The sequence below is a fragment of the Triturus cristatus genome, chromosome 5_2 (assembly GCF_964204655.1).
Source record: "Triturus cristatus chromosome 5_2, aTriCri1.1, whole genome shotgun sequence".
Taxonomy (NCBI): Eukaryota; Metazoa; Chordata; class Amphibia; order Caudata; family Salamandridae; genus Triturus; species Triturus cristatus.
The window spans coordinates 28,539,447-28,561,561 of record NC_140588.1 but is presented as its reverse complement, the minus strand read 5'-3'; the positions used below and the strand labels follow the sequence as shown (position 1 = coordinate 28,561,561).

The window sequence follows — 22,115 nt, the reverse complement described above, 5'->3', positions numbered from 1 at the left end:
ACGCACTGCATGGTGTCATGGTCCCTGCCTTCCTATGGCTGCTGCCGCATCTCTCTCAAGAGACATCTCAATATGGTATTATAACCACACATCTATTTAATGTTAAGGATTTTATTGTCATGACTGAGACTAGCTCACTTCCAATCCCCATAGTTCTTTAATGAATCATTCCTGAGCAAGGTTAATGACGAAAAGGGCGACTAGGCCTTTTCAGTTTATATACTTTCACTGATTTCAAACATGCAAAGAAGACAGTGTTTGGCTTTCTGGAATTCAACTGTTTCTAATACTGTTGCATTGACAATCAGCCCGTCTGCGTGGAAGCAGTTTCATCACTGAAGAACGTTTCGAAGTTTATTGTGCGATTATGAAGGCAGTGTGTGTGTGTGTGTGTGTGTGTGTGTGTGTGTGTGTGTGTGTGTGTGTGTGCATGTGTATATATATATATATATATAATCTACTGGCGGTCACCAGTAGAGAGTTATAGTTAGGACCGTGTTTCCATAGGAAATCCGCAACATTCTATTTGGAATAACTTTGGCGCCGGTTGACGAATCCTCGCGAAATTTTCAAAATAGGTGGGGTGCTCCGCTCCGACCCTGAAAGTCGCGGGGGCTGAGAAAAAAGGGTAGTCCCAAAACGCGTTTTCCCCATGCAATTTTCCATAGGGACCCTTAGTCCAAGGTACAGCCCGAACGGCTGAACAGAATTACTTGAAATTTGGCAAAGAGGTAGTCCTCAGGTCAGGCATGTGCCTTTTGCATATATGGTGTCAATCTGTTCAGTAGTTCCTGAGAAAATCAAAAATAAAATCACATACATATCTGGGCGGAGCGTAACCACACATCTCATCGTGAGATCTGATTGGCTGTCAGTACTTCATCCAAGAAGTGTTGGCAGCCATCTTGGGACCAATATACATGATAGCACCTCATTAAAAAGCATTGCAGTTAATAGAAGGTTTTAAGACTTTAGTTACATTATAAATCATTTGTTGATGGTACCATACTCATTTTAGGAATTGTGGTGTGTTCTAAGGTGATTTTACCATGTGAAAAAGCCTTCTGCTGTGATATCACGAACCATGTTTGAGAGAAAACTACTTTCTCATACTTTTCCCACAGAGGTTTGGAAGGTGATCTATAAGCTAAACTGAGAGCATATTTTCTGTAAATTCACATTATCTTTCTCAGTCATGTAAGAATGAAGTCTGACATTCTCAGTAAACCATGTACATCCAACAAGGGCAGAGACTGTCAGTTGATTCCTTTGTGTTCTACTGCAGCTTCCCAGAGTGCTCTAAAGAACAACTAGAGCACTAACAGTCTTACTTATGACAAAAGTATGGCACACCTGAAGCCATCTTGATTGGAATAAAGTGGTAACACTTAAAACATTTGATTTACAAAGGAACAAAATGAGGGGGTTCATTTTGCCATATAAATTATGATTAGTGCTGCAGAAAGAAACTAGGGCACATTTTGACTTCTGAAATCCTCTTTTATTTCATAAAAACATTCTGACATGCAGACTGAAACATGCACTTTGAATACCAGCAGCAGACTTACCTGGTGAGCAGTAGCTTTACTACAGTGATCTAATGAGCAACTAGAGTGCTAACATTCAGAATTTATGGAAAATGTGTGACACATCTGAATGCCTTCTTGATGGAATCAAAGTAAAAAACTGAAAGTATTTCCTACTGAGGAGACTGCAGTAAATGAGGAAATTAGGAAACTTCATAACAAATAAATCTCCCAAGATGGCCACCAGAGACAAAAGAGCCCAAATATCACCCAGATGTAGCCCAAATGTAGCCCAATGACAGAAGTGTGCAAAACACTTATTTTTGTGTATTTGCAGTTTTATATAGTGCAGACTTGTCAGGTATTGGAGTGCTTTACATGAACATTGGTTACATCACACAAGATCAAATTCATTTTGGTTGTAGACATGGGGAGATTAAGTGATTTGACCAGAATCACAGAATGTTGAGCTGAAGCAGAAACTCCAACCTGGTTCCCCAGTTGCAAAGTCTGCAGCTCTGGAAGTAACACCACACCCTCTCCCCTTGGATGCAACATTTAATCAAGTGGTCAACTGGAAAAAAAACTAAGATTACAAATAATTTAAAAGTTCTTTGTCGCTATTTGAAAACTCAGAAAATATGTCCTCACTTTAGTTTTTTAGAGCACTAACCATCATTTTGATGCAAATAAGACCCTCTCATATATGTAATTTCTAAAGGAAATGCTCTAGGCATTACAGTTTTGATTACATCAAGATGACGTCAGGCATTCCACACTTTTGTAATAAATATAGAATGTTAGCAATCTAGTTGTTCATTGGGATACTGTTGAGAGGCAGAGGCCAGGGGCACGGACTCTGAAAATTGAAGGCAGGTAGGAGAGTGCAGAGGCAAAAATTTGACCACACTAGGCAGGCAGGAAGGGCAGTGGCAGCACAACAGACTATGGAGGGCAGTGGAAAGGGGGGCAGGGGCAACAAACCAACAATACGGGACTGGCAAGCGAGGCTGTGGCAATATAATAGACCATTGTGGGCAGAAGGAAGAGGCAGTGGTCATACAACCATACATGCCAACAGACCCGTTTCAGCCAGGAAACGTCCAATGTTTTTAAGCTCAAATGGGCTTTACTTGATCTGTTTCCTGTCTACAATCTTCTCTTTTTCAATGTAACTCAAAGGGGAAAATCAATACCCCAGTTTTATTTCAAAATCTCCCTCTTACCAAGTTCAAAATGTTCGCAAGTATGGTACATTGGATCATGGTAGGCAGGAGGAATTGGGGTAGGGACATGGACTCGGATAACAGAGGACAGGAGGGACATTGAGAGGTGCACCAAACTGACCCTGCAGGGCAGGCATCAGGGTTTGCAGCAGCACAATACACCACACAGGGCATGCGGGACGGGAGTGCAGCACAGCAATCCATAGAAAGCAATAGGGAGGGGACAGGACCATGCACATGGACAACAGACAACAGAGGGGAAAGAGGCAATTGTAGCTAGCTGACCATAATGGACAGACAGGAGAGAAAGCTGCAGCATAACAGACCATAAAGGGCAGGAGGGACAGATCAGGGGCATTACAATGAAACCGACAAGCCAGGAGGGAGGGAATAGGGGTCTGCAAATGGAAAAAGAGGGCTGGGGGCAAGGGGGCAGGGCAGGAGCAGCAAGATGACCATGGAAGTCAGGCAGGATGGGCACTAGAAACAAGACACACCATGGAGAGCAACAGTTCGACTATGATGGCATACACACAGACCATGGAGGGAAGGTGGGAGGGGGTCAGGAGCAGCTAGCTGACCACACAGGGAAGGTGGGAGGGGCCATGGCAGCACAGAAGACCATGCATGGCAAGCGGGAGGGTTAGTGGCAGCACAATGGCTATGATGGGCAAGAAGGAGGGTGCAGGGGCATGCACAAAGGACCATGGAGGATAGAAGGGAGGGTCAGGACCTGGGCACAGACAAAAGAGTTCAGGGGAAGGGGCCTCACAACAGACCGCGCGGGGCAGGCAGGAGGAGCAGTTGCAGCACAACAGACCAGGGAGTGCAGAAGGGTGTGGCAGTAAAATGGACCATGGAGGACAGGAGGAAGGGGATAGGGGCATGGCATGTGGACAGGCAGGGTGAAGGTGGCAGGGACAGGTTACAGTCATCTGACAATGCTAGGCAGGTGGTAGGGGAGTGGCAGCTCAACAGAACACTCAGAGTAGATAGGAATGGCAGGTCCATGGAACATGGTGGTCAAAAAGGATGGAGCAGGGGCATGCACAAAGACATAGGAGGGCAGGGGGAAGGAGAATAGGGGCAGCAAGCAAAGCACAGAGGCTAAGCAGGAGGTCAATGATGGGCCATAGAATTGGGCAATGGAGGGCAGGATGAGTGGACTGGTACATCATGCTAAATGCAGGGCAGTGGCAGCACATCAGACCATGCATGGCAGGAGGGAGGAGGCTAGTCCATGGATTCAGACAACAGAGGATAGGGAGGAGGTGGATGGGGCAGCAAGCTAACTGTTCATAGAAGGTGGGTATTAGGAACTTTATTGTTCTTAAAATGTGTGTCTGTGCGAACTACTTAAAATATGAACAAGTATGCAGCATAATCTCACTTTTATTCAGGAAGAAGAGGTTGTTTGGGACTGTGACTCCGGGCTCACTTGGCAGAAACATCCCCTGACCCTTCACCCCCCATCGCAAAATGTAATGCCCGTGAAAAGGGTAGGTGGACGCAGTGTTATATAGAACATAGTCCTGAGAGCACGATTGAAAATGAAAACTAGATATAGTATATGGTATAAACTATGCACCAAAAAGTGTGATATAAGATGAACCGGGGCTTGAAATATAATATGCAATACATTGTGCGCAATGACAGATTCATTGGAGAGCGTGAGATAGCACAGGCACTAGCGCTTGCTATGTGATATGCGCCTTGGAGTGTAATATGCACAGGGCAGTGTTGTGTAACCTAAGTAGTCTCTAAAGTTGTAATTTAAAATATGTGCTGGGTAGTGTAACATTGCATATGCACTGTGACAAAGATATGGATCCCAGATTGTAATATGTATGGCATAGCGCTGTGCCTTATAACATAGGCATCGAGGAAGGCACGTTAGATGGGGCAATATAACTCGTGCGAAGGCAAGTGTGGCATGACATATTCATGGGGTGGTGTTACAGTGCACATGGGCTAGAGAGTGTCATAGCATACGCACTAGCTGGTGAAATACAACACAGAGGTGTGTGGCACTCGGCGGGCACTGGTGGGTGTAACACAGCATTGGGCTCAGCCAGGAGCACGCTGTGACTCTCAAGTGAGGTTTGTCTCCTTTCCAGAGAGTAAAATAAAAAGTATTACACATCCGGCGGTGGATGTGTGTTTTATTAACCGTGAGGGGGTTTCTTGCATAGTTTGGTCGAATTTTTGTCGAATCCCCTTTGAATGGCTTGGTGTGCATGTGTATTAAATGTGCCCGTCAATAGCTACCCATGTTTGTTTAAATAAACGACAAGGGTGTCTACTTGGAGAGTACCCACCAGCGGGGGCGCCGGGATTAGGCACGTTAGGGTGTCAGACATGTCAGAGCTTCACTAGCGGTGTAAATACATTCTACGTGGATTCATTGTATGCATGGTCGCCTTTTAATGAATATCACGCAAATCGTCATGGTGATGGGTACATACGGTTTGTCCAGCTTGTCCTAGGTGTTTCTATAAATATATTTAAAAAGAAAAAAGACAAAGGCCGGCCCCGGGGGATGGGGTCCCCGGGGCCATAAGTGGCCTGAGGAGGAGGGCAACACAGCCCCCCTCCTAAAGAATAAAAAAAAAAAAAAAAGGCCATGACCTGGGGGTTGGGGTCCCTGGGGCCGATTAAGGCCTTGGGAGGGCCAAATAAATTTTTTTCAACAAAAAAAATTAGGGTGCAGGCCCTGGGGGATGGGGTCCCCAGGGCTAATAAATTAGAAAAAGAAAGGGGGCCACACAGCCCTCCTTCTTAAAACTAAATAAATAAAAGACCGGCATCGCGCCGGAGGCCATGCCCCCTCCATGCAGCACTCTGCAAACGCGCCCCCTGGCCAGTTGTAAGTTGAGGAATTAATTCCCCTTCAATACTGAGGTTCCCTGAGGGCCAACTAGCCCAACAGGTATCTCCAGTATGCGCCAGGGAGCTGCGTTGCAGACAGGTGTTCTGAGGCCACGCCCCTTTTCACACCTCCATGCAACGCAGCTCTGTGGCGCTTACTGGAGGTACCTAGTGGGCTAGTTTGACCCTAGGGACCCTTAGGATTCAAGGGGACTTAATCTCTCAACTCAGAACGCCCACAGGCCCTGTGGCGCGTTTTTAGGTTGGGGAAATAATTCCCTTTCTATCCTGAGGGACCCTGGGGTCCAACTAGCCCACCATGTGCTTCCAGTAAGCACCACTGCTCTGCGTTGCAGAGAGGTGGTGCAGGCCGTGCCACTTTTTACACCTCTCTGCAACGCAGCTCTGTGGTGCTTACTGGAGGTACCTAGTGGTGTAGTTGGACCCTATGGACCCTCAGGATTCAAGGGGACTTAATCTCCCAACTGAAAACGGCTACAGGGCGTGTTTACACAGTGGGGAAGGGAGGGGACTGGGCATGAGGTGACGTGTTCAAACACGCCCTGTGGTGCGTTTTAAGAGGAAGTTTTAATCCCCTGCCCTATTATATACTAGGGGCTTACAGAGGAGGTCATGCTAATCACAGGGGGACCCCAACACATAGTGTGCCCTAGTGTATGTAGGTGTTTTCACTGTATTCTGAGTGTCTTTTAACATAGCACTGGCTCTAGGACTGGTTAGTCAGACTCAGTTACCACCAGTATCCGTCAGAAAAAGTTGAGGGTACAGGATGATTTTGCAACAAGGCTTGTTTCTGCTCTTCTGTTTGTTCTTTCTGCACGTTATACTTCTTCCTGCACTTTTCTCCGTCTTTGAGGACTTCTGTTGCTTCTTTCTGCATTTCTTTTTTTTCTTTCTGTGCGTTTTTCCTTCTTTCTTCACATGTCCTATCTCTGTAGGCATAGCTAGAAATTAGCATTTAAAAAACCTTTGAAATTCACTGAAAAAACATAGGTTACAGGCACATTATAGCTAGGAATTAGCATTTAAAAAACCTTAGAAATTCACTGAAAAAAACATAGGTTTCAGGGGCGTTATAGTTAGCTGGACTTTTCACTCGTACAAAACCATAGAAATTCCCCCGTTCTAGTTAGTTCAGCTAACTATAACTCGCGCGCCTGCAATGCGCTGCTGATGACGTCACACATTACATCACTCATGACATGGTCAGTGAAATCACTCATGACATCACTGATGACATCACTCATGACATCATCCTTGTGATAGAGTGGCAGACCTCCTCTCCCCCTAATATAACCTTTGATACACACATTCAAAAATAGAAATTAAAATTTTCAAAACAATGGACATACCAATACCAGTTACAACAACCTATTCAGTAATTGTAAGATCCACATCCACTCATTCACCAACAGTCCTATACAGTCACTCATACATGTACTCACTCATCATATGTACTCATACACCTATACATCCTGTTACACAACGCCACTCATCCATAAAGTTACTCACACACAGTCACTCATGCTAATAAAGAATCAAACATCTGTTTACCTGCATATACAGTTATACACACACCACCACACTTACTTCTACAGAAACGTACACATATTTAGTCTTTTTAACAATCACTTATAGAAACACATACTTATTCATACAGGAACTCTTCAATCTCTCACTCTCACATATACTCACTTATATACACCAATAGTCACATATACTAGTTTAAAACATATGTAGTTACTCATAAAGACACTATTGAGACAGTCATTCACTCACTAACACACCCATGCACACACTCATCCACCCATACAGTCCTGCACACATGCTGTCTTCAACACATACAAACAGTGAGTCACTCATTCATGCACCTATGCACTACGTAATACCCCCCACCGAACCATACAGACATCAGACACTTGTACTGATACTCAAAAAACCAACTAATAACCTATATAGACACTCATGTAGCTACTCACCAACCCATGCAGCCACGTATACACAAAGTGAGAGACTGATACAGATATTTACATGTTTAAACATTACTCACTAAGCCATGTATTCGCTAAGATACACTTAGTCAGTTATACAATCAATTTTTCAAAAACAAATCATCCATTTAGACACTTATATACCCATTTATTCTTCCATCGACCTTGAGATATACATATATAAAACATGTGATTTTCAGAAAAACACACATTCACTGGATGATGTCATCAGTGATGTCATCAGTGATGTCATGAGTGATGTCATGAGTGATGTCACTGACCATGTCATGAGTGATGTAATATGTGACGTCATCAGCAGTGCATTGCGGGCGCGCGAGTTATGGTTAGCTGAACTAACTATAACGGGGGAATTTCTATGGTTTTGTACGAGTGCAAAGTCCAGCTAACTATAACGCCCCTGAAACCTATGGTTTTTTGAGTGAATATATATATATATATATATATATATAAATATATATATATATATTTTTTTTTTTCTCACTGAAAAAACCACAGGTATCAGGGACGTTGTAAGTAGTTGGACATTTCACTAAAAAAAAACAGACTTATTCGGCCGTCATAGTTAGTTAAGCTAACTATAACTCGCGCCCCCGCAATGCACTGCTGATGATGTCACATACTACATCCTTCATGACATGGTCAGTGACATCACTGATTACATCATCCATTGACTATGTGTTTCTGTAAAGTTTAAATATGTTTTATATATATAAATGCCAAGGTGAGTTGAAGAATGAGTTTGTGTATAAGTGTCTGAATGGATGATTTAGTAGTAGCGTGAGTGACTGTATAAGTGAGTGAATAATCATGTCCTACTGAATGCATGGGTTAGTGACTAAACTGTGTGAATGTCTGTATTAGTCTGTCAGTTGGTGTGTAAGCGGCTGCAAGGGTAGGTGAGTAGCTACACAAGTGTCTATATGGGTTATTGATTGGTTGTCTGAGTATCTGTACGAGTGCCTCTGTGGGTGGGTGGGGTGTGTGAGACTCTGCATAGATGTGTGAGTAGGTGATTAACTGGGTGTATGGGTTCAAGAGTGCATCGGTGAAGGGCTGTATGGGTGGGTGAGTGTTTGTAAGGGTGTGTTGGTAAGTGAATGGATGTCTCAGTGGTAAATGTGAGTGTTGGAGTATATAAATAACTATATGTGAGAGTGGCTGTATGGATGAGTGTGCCTGTATCAGTGATTGTAGACGAGAGTAAGCATGTGTTAGTATCTGTATGAATAAGTGGAGTGGTGTGTGTAGAACTGTATAGGTGAGTAAATGGGAGTGTGATTGATTCTTTGCATGACTGACTAGGTGTGTGAGTAACTCTATGGGTGAGTGATGGTGTGTGTGTGTCTGTATAGGTGTATGTATGAGTGCATATGATAGTGCTGTATTGATGAGTGACTGCATGTATGAGTGACTGTATGGACGAATGAGTGGACGTGTGTGTGTAGACCTAGGAATCAGTGAGTGGGTATGTAGTAACTGGTATTGGTGTGTCTATGGTTTCAAACATGGTAGTCTGCATTTTAGAGTGGGTGTATCAAAGGTTAGATCTAAAAGAAACACGTTAGTTATGGATTCCTTATCTTAGAATTACCCCCAGACGTCAGACTGGATCCGGAAAGTTTTTTCAGCAGCAGTACCTCTGCGCGTCGGAAGGTGGCGTTGGTCTGCTCCGCGCTCGTCGTTGGCGATGTGGTCACCGGGATGACGTCGCGGCAGTTACATAGATGCGCCAGACTTTTGTCAACTTCTTGTTTCGAGTCTCCGACCCTGCAATTTCTGTATCCGACTGCCAGTTATTGACGCCAAAGGCTTTGCGGGAGCGGTCCCGAAAGCTACTTGAACAACAGCAGTCGGCTCCGCACCGTTCGAGGTCCTGGTCAAGAGGGAGGTCGAGGGACCGGTGGCGGAGCCACCCTCAGTCTGGCTCGAAGTCTTCGCACTCAGGGTCGGGTAAGTCAAAGCATAAGAAGTAGTCGAAGAAGCATCGTCGCTCTTCGCCTTCTCCTCGTCGGTCGGCTGACTCGATGAGGCACGCGGGTGGTGCCACTCCCGCAGCTCCGCACGCGGAGCCTGAAGGGTCGACTGAGCTTTTCTCCCTTTCCGGAAAAAGAAGCGACCCCCGCCCAGCTTCGTACAATCTATGAGGCGATGCATGCATCTTTGGGCGGACCGTCCCTGCCGGCGAACCTTTGGGCCCCGCAGTATCGGTTGGGGGGCCTAGGTCTTCACTGCCGGCGGCTCCGGCAACGCAGGCCCCCCTTGGATCCAGGCCTGGATCCGGATCGGCACCGTTTGACCTTATTACGCCTCCACCGGTGCCGCTTCCAACGGCACCACTACTGTGCCCGATGCCGGTCGACTCCAACCTCCTTCCTGACGTGGATACGGCGCCGGGTGGGGCTTTTGTGCCCCTGTTCACTTCTGGGCCCATTTCCAACCACAGTGGCAACTAGAGGATGATGATGAGGAGGACTGGGAGGGGTCAGGCGACCCTTTAACTGACCAGCTAGGGTCTGAACAGGACTGGAGAGAGGAACTGGGGGATGCCAGTGGTCTTGACACTTCACTCGACCTTTGCATGTTGTCTCCTTCTACCGTGGCTACGGAGGAGGGAGCGTCATACGCTGTGGTGTTGCGTAGGGCGGCCAAGGCTCTCAACCTTGAGCTTCCTACGGTGGCGGTCAGGGCTAACCTCCTGACTGAGGTGCTTCAACCGGCGGCGAGCTCTTCGGAGCCCCTGCTCCTGTTTAATGAGGCCCTCACTGACATCCTTTTGAGCACCTGGTCCAGGCCCAACATGGGGGCTCCCGTGGACAGGATGATCGCACGACGCCACCGCCCGGCTCCGGGCGACCACACTTTCCTCTCCCAACACCCCACCCCGGAGAGGTTGGTGGTCCGAGCCTCCTCTTCCAAAAGCGCCTTGCCTACCGCACCACCGGAAAGGGAATCCAAGAAGCTGGACCATCTTGGAAAGAAAATTTTCTCTTCCGCCAGCTTAGGACTGCGGTCTGTAAGCACCGCATGTCTCTTGGGCCATTATTCCTACTCTGTGTGGGATACGGTGGCGCAAGTGCTGCCTCATTTTTCGGAGGAGACCCGGGCAGTGCTCTCCCACGCTGTCGCTGCCGGGAGAGATGCAGCTAAGTTTACGATACGTTGTGGGCTGGACACCACCGACTATCTGGGCAGGACTATTTCAACGTCTGTAGCGCTTCGTCGCTATGCGTGGAAGAGGTCCACTGGCTTTTCAGGGGATTTCCAGAACACCTTGATGGCCATGCCCTTTGATGGCCATCGCCTTTTTGGCTACAAAGCTGACAACGCCCTAGAGCGCTTCAAGGACTCACGGGCTATGGCCAAGTCCTTGGGCCTCTCCTCCCATCCGGCAGAGCCTGCTTTTTGTCCTGCTACGTCCCACTCAGAGCCACAGGCCTCAGCAAGGTACCCGACCTTCGCATGGAGGACGCTAGTTCCCCCGGGGACGGGGGAACGGGGGAACTAGCGTCGTGGTTCAGTGGGGCAGCGGGCGGGCCAGTTCACCAACCCCCCCTTTGCAGCAGCCTCCAAACCCTCCTTGTCTGACCTTTCAGGCCCATCAAACGCCAGTGGGCAGCAGGATTTGCTATCACCTCCCTCACTGGCGCACCATCACTTCAGATGCAGATAGTCCGAAGGGGCTTCTCCCTCCCCTTCGAGACTGCCCCTCCAGCCATGCCACCTCGTTACCACCGCATGTCGGAGGATCATCTGGCACTTCTCCAGCAGGAAGTTACAGCTCTCTTGGCCAAGGGAGCCATCGAGCGTGTTCCTGTCCCAGAAGTAGGTCATGGTTGCTACTCCCACTACTTTCTAGTTCCCAAGAAGGACAAGGGCCTGCGTCCTATCTTGGATCTCAGGGACGTCAATTGCTTTCTCCGGAAGGAGAAGTTTAAAATGTTGATGCTTGCTCAGGTCTTGTCTGCCCTCGACCCGGAAGACTGGATGGTAGCATTGGATTTGCAGTTCCACATCCCCGTCCTGCCTGCGGTTCACGGTAGGCCACGAGCATTTTCAATTTACCGTGCTCCCCTTTGGCCTTACCAGCACCCCTCGGGTGTTCACGAAAGTGATGGCGGTGGTCGCAGATCATCTGCGCAGATCAGGGGTTTCAGTCTTCCCCTATATTGACGACTGGCTGTTGAAGGCGGGCTCGCCCCAGGCAGTCGTCTCCCACATCCAGACTATGGCCGACCTCCTACATCAGCTGGTGTTCTCCATCAATGTGCCGAAGTTGCACCTGATTCCCTCTCAGAAGCTCCTCTTCATCGGAGCGGTTCTGGACATGACGCAGTTTCGGGTCAGTCCTCCCGAACAGCGAGTCTGGGACATTCGGGCTATGATTCCGATCTTTCAGCCCTTATCCTGGGTTTCGGTCAGAATGACCCTGAGGCTGCTGGACCTCATGGCCTTCTGCTGATCAATCATGCCAGGTGGCATCTGCGGGCTCTGCCGTGGGACCTGAAGTTCCAGTGGGCGCAGCATCGGGGGAATCTGTCCGACTATGTCCAGATCTCGATTGACACTGCACGACAACTGCAGTGGTGGCTCACGAACCAGGATTGGGTCAGTGGCAGGTAGCTCTCCCTTCCCCAACCCGACCACACTGTGGTGACGGATGCCTCCCTTCTGGGATGGGGCGGCCACATGGGATAGGCTGAGATCAGAGGCCTCTGGTCTCCGGCGCAGTCCGGGCTTCACATCAACCTCCTGGAGCTCCGGGCGATTCGTCTTGCACCAGAGGCATTCCTTCACTCTGTCCGGGGAAGAATAGTGCAGGTGTTCACGGACAACACCACCGCCATGTGGTATTGCAACAAACAGGGTGGGGTGGGGTCGTGGGCCCTATGTCAGGAGGCCCTTCGCCTCTGGACATGGCTGGAATATCAAGGCATTTCTTTGGTGGTTCAACACCTGACAGGTTCTCTGAACGCCAGGGCGGACAAACTCAGCCGCATGGTGCATGATGGATCCCGAATGGCGTCTTCACTCGGAGGTGGTGCGAGTTCTCTTTCAACAATGAGGAGAGCTCAACATGGCCATCGATCCACCGACCAGACTGCCTCTTCAGGAAGATCTTCTGTCGCAGCAGCAGGGGGCGGTCCTCCACCCGAACCAGTCCAGTCTCCACCTCCTTGCGTGGAGATTGAGCGGCGGCAGTTGACGTCTTTCGACCTGCCTCCCGAAGTCTGTGATGTAATCTTGGCAGCCAGGCATCCCTCCACTAAGACAGTATATGCCTGCAGGTGGAACAAATTTGTGGCATGGTGCACAGCAAAGACTGGATCCCCTTTCTGCCCCTATCTCTGAAGTACTCTTGTTCCTTCTCTCTTTAGCCTAGCTGGGCTCTGCTCTGGGCACTATCCAGGGCTACCTTTCTGCCATCTCTGCTTTCCTTCGGCTGCCAGACCAGCCTTCTCTTTTCAAGTCCCCTGTGGTTAACCGTTTCTTGAAAGGATTAATGCATCTCTTTCCTCCAATTCCTTTCGTTATGCCTCAGTGGGACTTGAATCTCGTACGTACTTACTTAATGTGCTCTCCCTTTGAGCTGCTTCATAAGACTGCTTTCCTGGTAGCCATCACTTCTGTTAGAAGGGTGAGGGAGCTCCAGGCTCTTTCCTCAAAACCTCCTTTCCTGTCTGTTCATCCAGACAAGGTGGTTCTCAGGACCCATCCATCCTTTCTTCCTAAGGTGGTCACTGCCTTCCACATCGGGCAGACCATTACTTTGCCCACATTCTTTCTGCCTCCTTCGGAGGAAGAAGAGGCTACACCGTCTGGACCCAAAACGTGTGCTCTCCTTCTATCTGAATCGCACAAAACAGTTCCGGGTGGATGATCAACTTTTTGTTGGCTACGTGGGTGCATAGTAGGGTCGGGCCGTTAACAAAGCACCATTTCTTGATGGGCCTTGTTGTGTATGAAGGCTTGTTACTCTCTAGCTAAAAAGGAGTCTCCAGAAGGACTGCGCGCCCATTCCACCAGGGCGATGGCAGCAAACACTGCTCTGGGACGGGGCGTTCCTCTGAATGACATCTGTCATGCAGCTACGTGTGCTTCATTGCACACTTTTACGAAGCACTACTGTCTTGACAGTCAAGTCCGGAGAAATGGCTTCTTTGGCCGTTCTGTTCTCCAGAACTTTCTGGTGTGATCTTGGTTCACAGACCCACCTCCAGGGTTGGTATTGCTGGGTTTTTCTACTCTAAGGTAAGGAATCTATAACTAATGTGTTTCTTTCAGATGAAAAGTTACTTACCTTTGGTAACAATATATCTGTAAGAAATATTAGTTAGTTATAGATTACTTACCGCCCCACCCATCCTCCCCGTTCTGCGAACTGATTTCTAGGGTTAAGGACATCCTTTCAGGGCACGAGTTTTGAGCACCAATGGTCAGTGTCTTGCATTGCTCTGCGTTTCTGGCGCGGAAAGTCGAGTACGGAACTGACGTCCGCGTGCGCGGGCGGCGTCTAAGTAGCTGCCGGGACGTCAACCCGGCGACCACGACGCTGACCACGAGCGCAGAGCCGACCGACGCCACCTTTCGACCTGCAGAGGTACTGCTGATGAAAAAACTTTCCAGATGCAGTCTGACACCTGGGGGTAATTCTAAGGTAAGGAATCTATAACTAATGTTTCTTACAGATATATCGTTACCAAAGGTAAGTAACTTGTGCATTAGGGTGTGAGGCGGTGCATCAGATTATCATGTGGATAATGTCATCAGTGATGTCATCAGTGATGTCACTGACCATGTCATGAATGATGTAATATGTGACGTCATCAGCAGTGCATTGCGGCGGCGCAAGTTATAGTTTGCTTAACTAACTAGAACAGACGAATTTCTTTGGTTTTGTACGAGTGAAATGTCCAACTAACTATAACGTCCCTGAAACCTGTGGTTTTTTCAGTGAATTTCTAAGGTTTTTTAAATGCTAATTTCTCGCTATAACGTCCCTGAAACCTGTGGTTTTTTCAGTGAATTTCTAAGGTTTTTAAATGCTAATTTCTAACTAGAACGTCCCTGAAACCTATGTTTTTTTTTCAGTGAATTTCTAAGGTTTTTTAAATGCTAATTTCTAACTACACCTAGATAGGTAAGACATGCAGAAAGAAAGAGAAAGACGCAGAAAGAAGCAAGAGATGTGCAGAAAGAAGCAAGAGAAGGGCAGAAAAAGGGAAGAAAAGTGCTGAAAAAAGCAAGAGAGGTGCAAAAAGAGGAAGAAAGGTGCAGAAAGAAGCAGGAGAAGTGCAGAAAGAAGCAAGAGAGGCATAGAAAGAAGCTAGAGAGTTGCAAAAAGAGTGAGGTGCCGAAAGAGGCAAGTGAGGTGCAGAAAGAGGCAAGAGGTGCAGAAAGAGGCAAGAGGTGCAGAAAGAGGCAGAGGTCCAGAAAGAGGAAGAAAGGTACAGAAAGGCAAGAGAAATGCAGAAAAAGGAAGAAAGGTGCAGAAAGAAGCAAGAGAAGCGTAGAAAGAAGCAAGAGGTGCAGAAATAATAGAGCACGATGCAGAAAGAGGCAAGAGAAGTGCAGAAAGAGGCAAGAGAAGTGCAGAAAAAGGCAAGAGAAGTGCAGAAAAAGGCAAGAGAAGTGCAGAAAGAGGCAAGAGAAGTGCAGAAAGAGGCAAGAGAGGTACAGAAAGAGGCAAGAGTGGAGTAGGTGAGGGAAAGGTGATGATTTGTTTCCACGGTTCCCTTGGGCACTATGGTGTTCTGTCCTGGGTTGCTGAAATTACCTGGTACTCTGGGAAGTTTAGGAGTTCAGGTAAGGCACTGTGAGCTAGCCAGGAAATTTGGGCTGACAGTCACTGATGTGCCAGAGAGACAGTCCCTGCATTCAGGCAAACTGTTGTCCCAAGTCACAGTTCTGTGCAAGCAGAATCCCTGCAACAGTTTGACTCGAAGATGATATCCTCAGAGCAGTTTCCCTTGGGGCATCTTCACCAATAGCTGGTAGGCCTGCGAACAGTCTTTTCAGAATTCTATTTGCTCCCATTCAGTCTATGTAAAAACTTGATTGAAGGTGAAAGGGTTTATTCCATGGCTAGCAGTTTCAAGAACCACTACTTTAAACATTGGACCTCAGAAAGTTGCAGAAAATGGCATGCGATTGACCTTATTTTGGTTGTAAGCATTTAGGCCTATATCTCCCTTTTGCAGGCAGGGTGTGTCTGCATCGTTGCTATGGAATATTATTATTCACATGGACAGAGGCTCCTATATGGAAAAAGGCCTGCACGTTTAGCTAAGTTTAGTAGTTGCGAATGAGGGTGAATGCCATGTTCCCCACATACTGTTGTAACAGTGGATTTTCTGTCAGTAATAGACTGGGAGACTAGGCTTCCTTCTCAGCTTGATCTGCAGAATTCAACAGATGTCCAATAAAGATTTTGCACTCGTGTTGCCAAGATGGAGATCAAGAGAGCCTTCCCAGTGTGGTACCTTTTATAGAGAAAGGGAGGTTGGGTTAATTTCTTCTGTAAGCTTATCTGGCATTAAACCAAACATGTACTCTGAGGGAGATCCTCAGTCAGACATCAATACACACTATATCCCCCCTGATTTGCCAAGACGCGTCGCGATATCTGTAACCTTTTTGTCTTTGTCTTTATAAGTGATGCACCGGAAACCAAACCGGCTTAAGTCGCTCTCCTGTCGGGTTTTTCACCTACACAATTTTTTGTAGTGGGTATGCTGGCTGCCTCAGGGAAGACTACATGGGGTACCCCCTGTAAACCCCTAAAAAAGGAACCTTGGGGCGCACTGCCACCTTGTTTCATCGCTGGGTCACCTGGAGTGCTGGAGGCCTTGAAAACCACCTCCACCTGCTCTCTTCAAGTGTGCATGGAATTTTGCCCTTGTAAGATGACGTGGGACCAAGCTTCAGCTTCTAATAACTATCTGAAAGGCAACCACTGCCTTGAGGATAGTAGCGAAAATAACAATGAATACTTAATTACGTAGTTAATGAAACTATACGTATTAAATAAGCTAGAATTTGAATTGGTCATACGTGAAAATATTTATTTCTTCAAACTTCACTCTCCGCAGATGAAAAATATAAAAACAGAAATGCGCACGCAGGAGTTCGGCATTTTAAAGATGGGTGTGTTGTCTGGCGTCCGTTCATATTCCAATGCGCACTGTGTGTTGGGGTTCAGCGACATTCTGCGCGGGTAGTCGCCACGACCAGGTGGGAAGTCACGGGCATCCGTTGCCGTTTGCGTATGGACAGCTCCCCCGATCAGGGGAGATTCCTTCAGCTTATTGGGGCGAGCCAGCCACAGAGCGAGCCTCGTATGCCAGCAGCCTGGATTGCCCTCTCTGAGCTCTCTCGTTTCACACCCGTGCCAGTGTGCCAGCCTCTCGCTGGGAAGAGGTGCCTCATAAGCGAGTCTACACACACTGCACCATTTCCTGACTCGGTGTCGCTGGGCTCCAGCGTGTTGCAGGCTTCACGAAGTGGGGGGAGGCGCCAGCGCTGATCAAGCAGTGTAATTTTATACATTACTGAATCAGTGCAGGAGCCAGGAGAAGAAACCTGGAGGGACAAAGCCTCATCTCAGCTGTGGGCTGCACCCTGAGATCCGCGCTGCTCTGCCCCCAGCCATGCTCTGAGGAGAACCTGCTTCCCCGTCACTTTTTTTGATTTTGGTGTGAATGAAAAAGCAATCTGATTATGGCTCTTGTAATGGAACCGATCAGCAAGTGGGCGCCCAAGCAAGTGGTGGACTGGATGAAAGGTAAGCAGATTCCACTGTGATTCGACTGCCCTGCCTGCGCCCTCATGCTGCTGCTGATTACTGTACAATATCGTCATGCTGCCCTGCGCCCGACTTCTCAATTGTAGCTATGTCCCGGTGAATTGGAAAGGGACCCCTGTGTCTGAAGAAACGGGGTTCTGTTGCAGCTGTGGTTAAGAGCGTGCAGCGAGGCAGATGTGAGCATGCCGTCTTTTGCAACATCCTATGAGACCCCATTGGCTTCGAGGATCCGGTGAGCAGTGTGTGCATGCACAGCGTGTGGTGCCAGTGGTGGCTCATACCCTGATCAGGTGTCTGACATGCGAGGATTGGGAGTTGTTGGCAGGCTGAGGTGCAGGGCGCTTCCTAGCACAAGCTGGTCAGCGCCACAGGCTCTCTGGGCTGTGGGTCCACGCGCGTTGCCGGCATGCACAGGCTCCAGCGTGTTTGAAATATGCTGCAGGAAGTACGGACTGGCTGCCGGCAGCAGAAGCATGGACTATTTATCTAATTTAAATTGCATGAAATTAATTTTTCTGTGGAGGAATACCCGGTTTTCCCACACGAACTGTGGAGCAAATTTGATCTCGCTGTCCAGTTGATTTTGGGTGTAAAAATGAGGCTGACATTTTGGAATTGCCCAGGCTTAGGGGGGTCAGGGTGTTCCTACCCTGCCCCCTTTTTTGCTTTTTATTGTTCCTCTCACCTTTTTTCTTCTATCTCGGTCAGAGGCACAAGATGGCTGCCCACACTTCCTGGTTTGAAGTGTTGGCAGCCAATCAGAGGCAAGCTCGTGCTCAGGAGGGCTCAGCCAATCAGATCTCAGAATTCTCAAATATCGATATCTGTAAATCTCTAAATATCTAAAAATCTACTGAACGGAAATTGGACCATTTGAAAAAAGTGTGCTTTCTGGACCAAAAGCTATCTCTCTGCCAAATTTTGCGTAATTCCGTTCAGTAGTTCAGGCTGTAGCCGTTTCTAAAGTTTCCCATGGAAATTAACATAGAGAACACGTTTTGGGACCCCCCTTTTTTCTCGGCCCCCCTTGATGGATCACCCCAAAATTTTCTAGACAGAAGCTGACCCGAGTGAACAAATAGTTTTGAATATTTCGTGAAGATTCGTCAAACGGCGCCAAAGTTATTGGCAAATCAAAAAAAGCTTTTCCTTTTGAAACTAGGTTCTAACTTTAACTTCCTACTGGCAACTGCCAGTAGGATATATATAATATAATTTATTCTTTAAGCAAGCTTTGCACAAACAAGTGTGCAGCGTCTACCACAATACAGTTGCCAAGATGTGAAAGCTTTGTTTTCAGAATAAAAACCATTTTACACACTGATGGAGAAATGTTCCTTTTCATAAGGAATGCATTTATTAATTAACGTAGTTTATATTTGATTATGGACCACATAAACCATTTTAATGTAGAGCCGTTTCTTAAAGTTCTTCAAATTGCTTTTTAAATATAATATACCGGACATTTTCAATTACTGGTAAAGCAGCAGTGATCATAAACGTAAGTTGCAAGTCACTGTAAGTTGCTCGCCCATCTTGTCCACTACATCTCACACTCCTTGTTCTCTGTGTCTGAGATCGTGTTTCCCAGTTCAAGACATTGCTATTCACAGCTGTAGTGCCCAGGATGGGCAAAGGTCAGACGCCACTCTAGTGGAGGAAAGTTAACAACTATCTTCAAACCCCACGTTAGCTTCTGTATAAACAAGCATTTGCAATGCAATAGGTCTCGCATTTGCGAGAGTTTGAGCTACTGGCATTGTAAATGACAATGCCTTTTATTTATGCTTTTTGAAAACCTGCCAGCGGTGCGTAAACAAGCACTTTGTACTTGTATAGTCCTTGCTTATGAGAAGCAAGCCTGGCAGTAAAAGAGGCGCAATTACTGCCAGCCTTGCTTCTCATAAGCAGCGACTATCGGTACAGATTCCTTGTTTACGCACTGCTTGTAGGATTTCAAAACACATAAATAAAAGGCATTGTCATTTACAATGTCAGTAGCTCACACTCTCGCAAATGTGAGACGTATTGCATTGCAAATGCTTGTTTCACAATCTATACAAGCTGTTTTCTGCGTGTTTGACATTTAATAAATCACTTTTCAGGAGGACAACTGAATAACTGATTGAGAAGTTCTGTCAAGCCATGAAGATGATAGTTATGGAAGTGTACAAGAAAAGCCTACATGTGTGTGCTTATGAGCAGAGTTTAACTTTATAGCAATTTATTTTCTAGTTTTATCGCAAGGCTTGCCATCGAGCTGAGAATTTGCAGCTTTATGTATTCCGCCATAAACACATTCCTCTCCATGAATGCCAAATGCTTATTGTCTGGTCTGTTTAAAGTTGATTGCTGTAATTGATTATATGCGCAGTCCAATTGAGAAAAAATCACGACAGTTAAGTGTAAATACCTTTTCATGTTATACAACTTCATTATAACATTTCTCTATAGGGAAAGGCTGTGGCGATCATGTATCTCATTCTTTGCTGCCCTCCCTTGCGTGCTGCGGCTGGTGTTGCAGAGCTTTCAAGTGAACAAATTACTTCTGGAAGAGTTACCTGCCATCTCTAAGATGCTCAGTCTGCTTCTACAACAAGGACAGCTAAAAGTCGGCATGACGTCAAACACTCTTCTTATCCAACAGATTATTCAGGATATTACGGTATGTAATAAATTGTTTTTACACCTTAACTACTGATAAACTCAGTAGTGCTGACTAATGTGTACTGAAGGGACTTGGGCATTTTTTGTAAATGCTTTACTTGGATTTAGTTTGTCACAATATTAGATAATTAATGAACAGTGTGGACTATATTCTGAACATCTATAATGCTAGATTGTTTCTATATTTAGATTTGTTATGGCTGATTCTTAGAGATTTGAGTCAAGACCTCCATATGTGTGAACCGCTGAGCCTTTTTTCACCCCCACAAAGCCCCCAGGATCGTTAGGTGTCGCATACAATCCATTTATTACCGTATAGACCACCTTCCTTTTCTGTGTCAAGATGTATATTTTGATGGAAGATTTGCTTACGTCTCATAGATGATCCTAACTGCAAAAAGCGTTGTGACACCCTAGAGATTTTTTTATAAGATCAGTCTGCAAATTGGTACAATACGAAATTTAGCACCGATATTATTACATATGGACACAGATGTTCTGAACTGTGCCTCAGTGGATGCTATCAGTTGGGCACATTTTCCCTCATTATCTGGTCATGTCCGATAATATAACATTTCTGGAGACCTGCGAAGCAGTGTGGAAGGGTTCTTATTAGTATTGATCCATTTGGAGCAAAATCTCATGCTCTTGGGCATATAGTGGGCGCTGCCATCACCTACATGCACTAAGATTCTACTCGACTTAGGCCTAGTAGGGACACTTGGAAGCATGGCAAACTCTTGGGGTGTACAGCCAAGAATAGAGAAATTGCACTCTAATATGAACTGGTGCTTGTTAGCTGAAAAAATCATAAATGTGGCCATAGGCTGCCCAAATACATTTGAGAAGATATGGGCGCGATGGCGGAGGCTTTATTCATTGACAGCATTGAAGGACTGATGTGTTGTGAATGTGTATCCTATTATGAATTGTCTCCGCCTTGTTATTATATACATATATTATTTTTTGAAGGACATTTCTGTATTTGATTTTTTTTTCAAATATATGTAGTTAAGTCAACAACATAGTGGTACCTTGAAATGAATAATATAGTGCTGAATAGTACTACAGAATAATTTTCTTAATCTGTTGCACTGAATTTAATTGAGAGAGCTTGAAATAGGTGGGAAAGCCTAGGAGACATGTTCATCTTTAAGGTAACTATTCTCCCACAGCAAGTAGATGGAATGTAGAGGAATCTGAAATGTGACATAGAGGTAATCGAGGCTGGATAGCCTGCCTGGAGTGAATTCCCTACCAAAATTTAAACTGAATGGGAAGAAAAACAGGATAAAGTGTAACGGGCGACGGAACTGTCCTTTTAACTCTGTAAATTCAAAATTGTGAATATTGCTCTGTGATGTCTATAATGCATCTGCAAGTTTAATAAAAAAGAATTACAAAAAATGAAAAACTATTCTCTCAAATCATGGAACATATACGTCCACTCCCTCACGCCCCTCTTTGTTCCACGAGTGCCGGTATGTTCACCACGGATAATTTAACGTGACCTGCTCCATTATTCTTTGGGCACCATGGTAAGAAACGGGTTTGTCGGAAAGGAGGTCTCCCCTTGAGCTCCTCCCAGTCCTTTCCTGTCCTGCTCGGAGTCATGATTCTGACTTTGCTATAGTAACCTTCAATCCCTCTTTGGGTAATAGCACACTTTACAAATACGCAGAACATAAACTAACAACCCTGCCACTTTGCTTAGACTTTAATGTTTTTTAGGCATTCCTCAAATCTTTACGAGGATGGCACAGAAGGCATAACTTCATCTGCCAAGATTGATAACTCACTTACAATGCAACCAATTTACACCCGACTAATCTTTTAGCTTGTTCTGGGTTTTGTCACTAAAGGCACTTTGTCCTGGATTAAAAAGTATGGGCAAGAGAACATTCGGCGGTATTAGTAAGGCACTCAATTTTTTCAATAAGTGACACCTTTGCAGTTCAAGTGACTTCATTGTAAGACCTTCACTATGACTCTC

General features: G+C 46.3%; 1 protein-coding gene across 3 annotated transcripts in view; it reads left to right on the top strand.

Moving 5' to 3' along the window:
• Positions 1-22,115, top strand: part of TEX10 (testis expressed 10) — a 429,953-nt gene that overhangs the window by 361,970 nt on the left and 45,868 nt on the right. For all 3 annotated transcript variants that reach the window (XM_085606784.1, XM_085606783.1, XM_085606782.1), the window contains exon 13: positions 19,910-20,120. In XM_085606784.1, the coding sequence (XP_085462910.1) occupies positions 19,910-20,120 (211 nt within the window). The remainder of the gene's footprint in view (positions 1-19,909; positions 20,121-22,115) is intronic.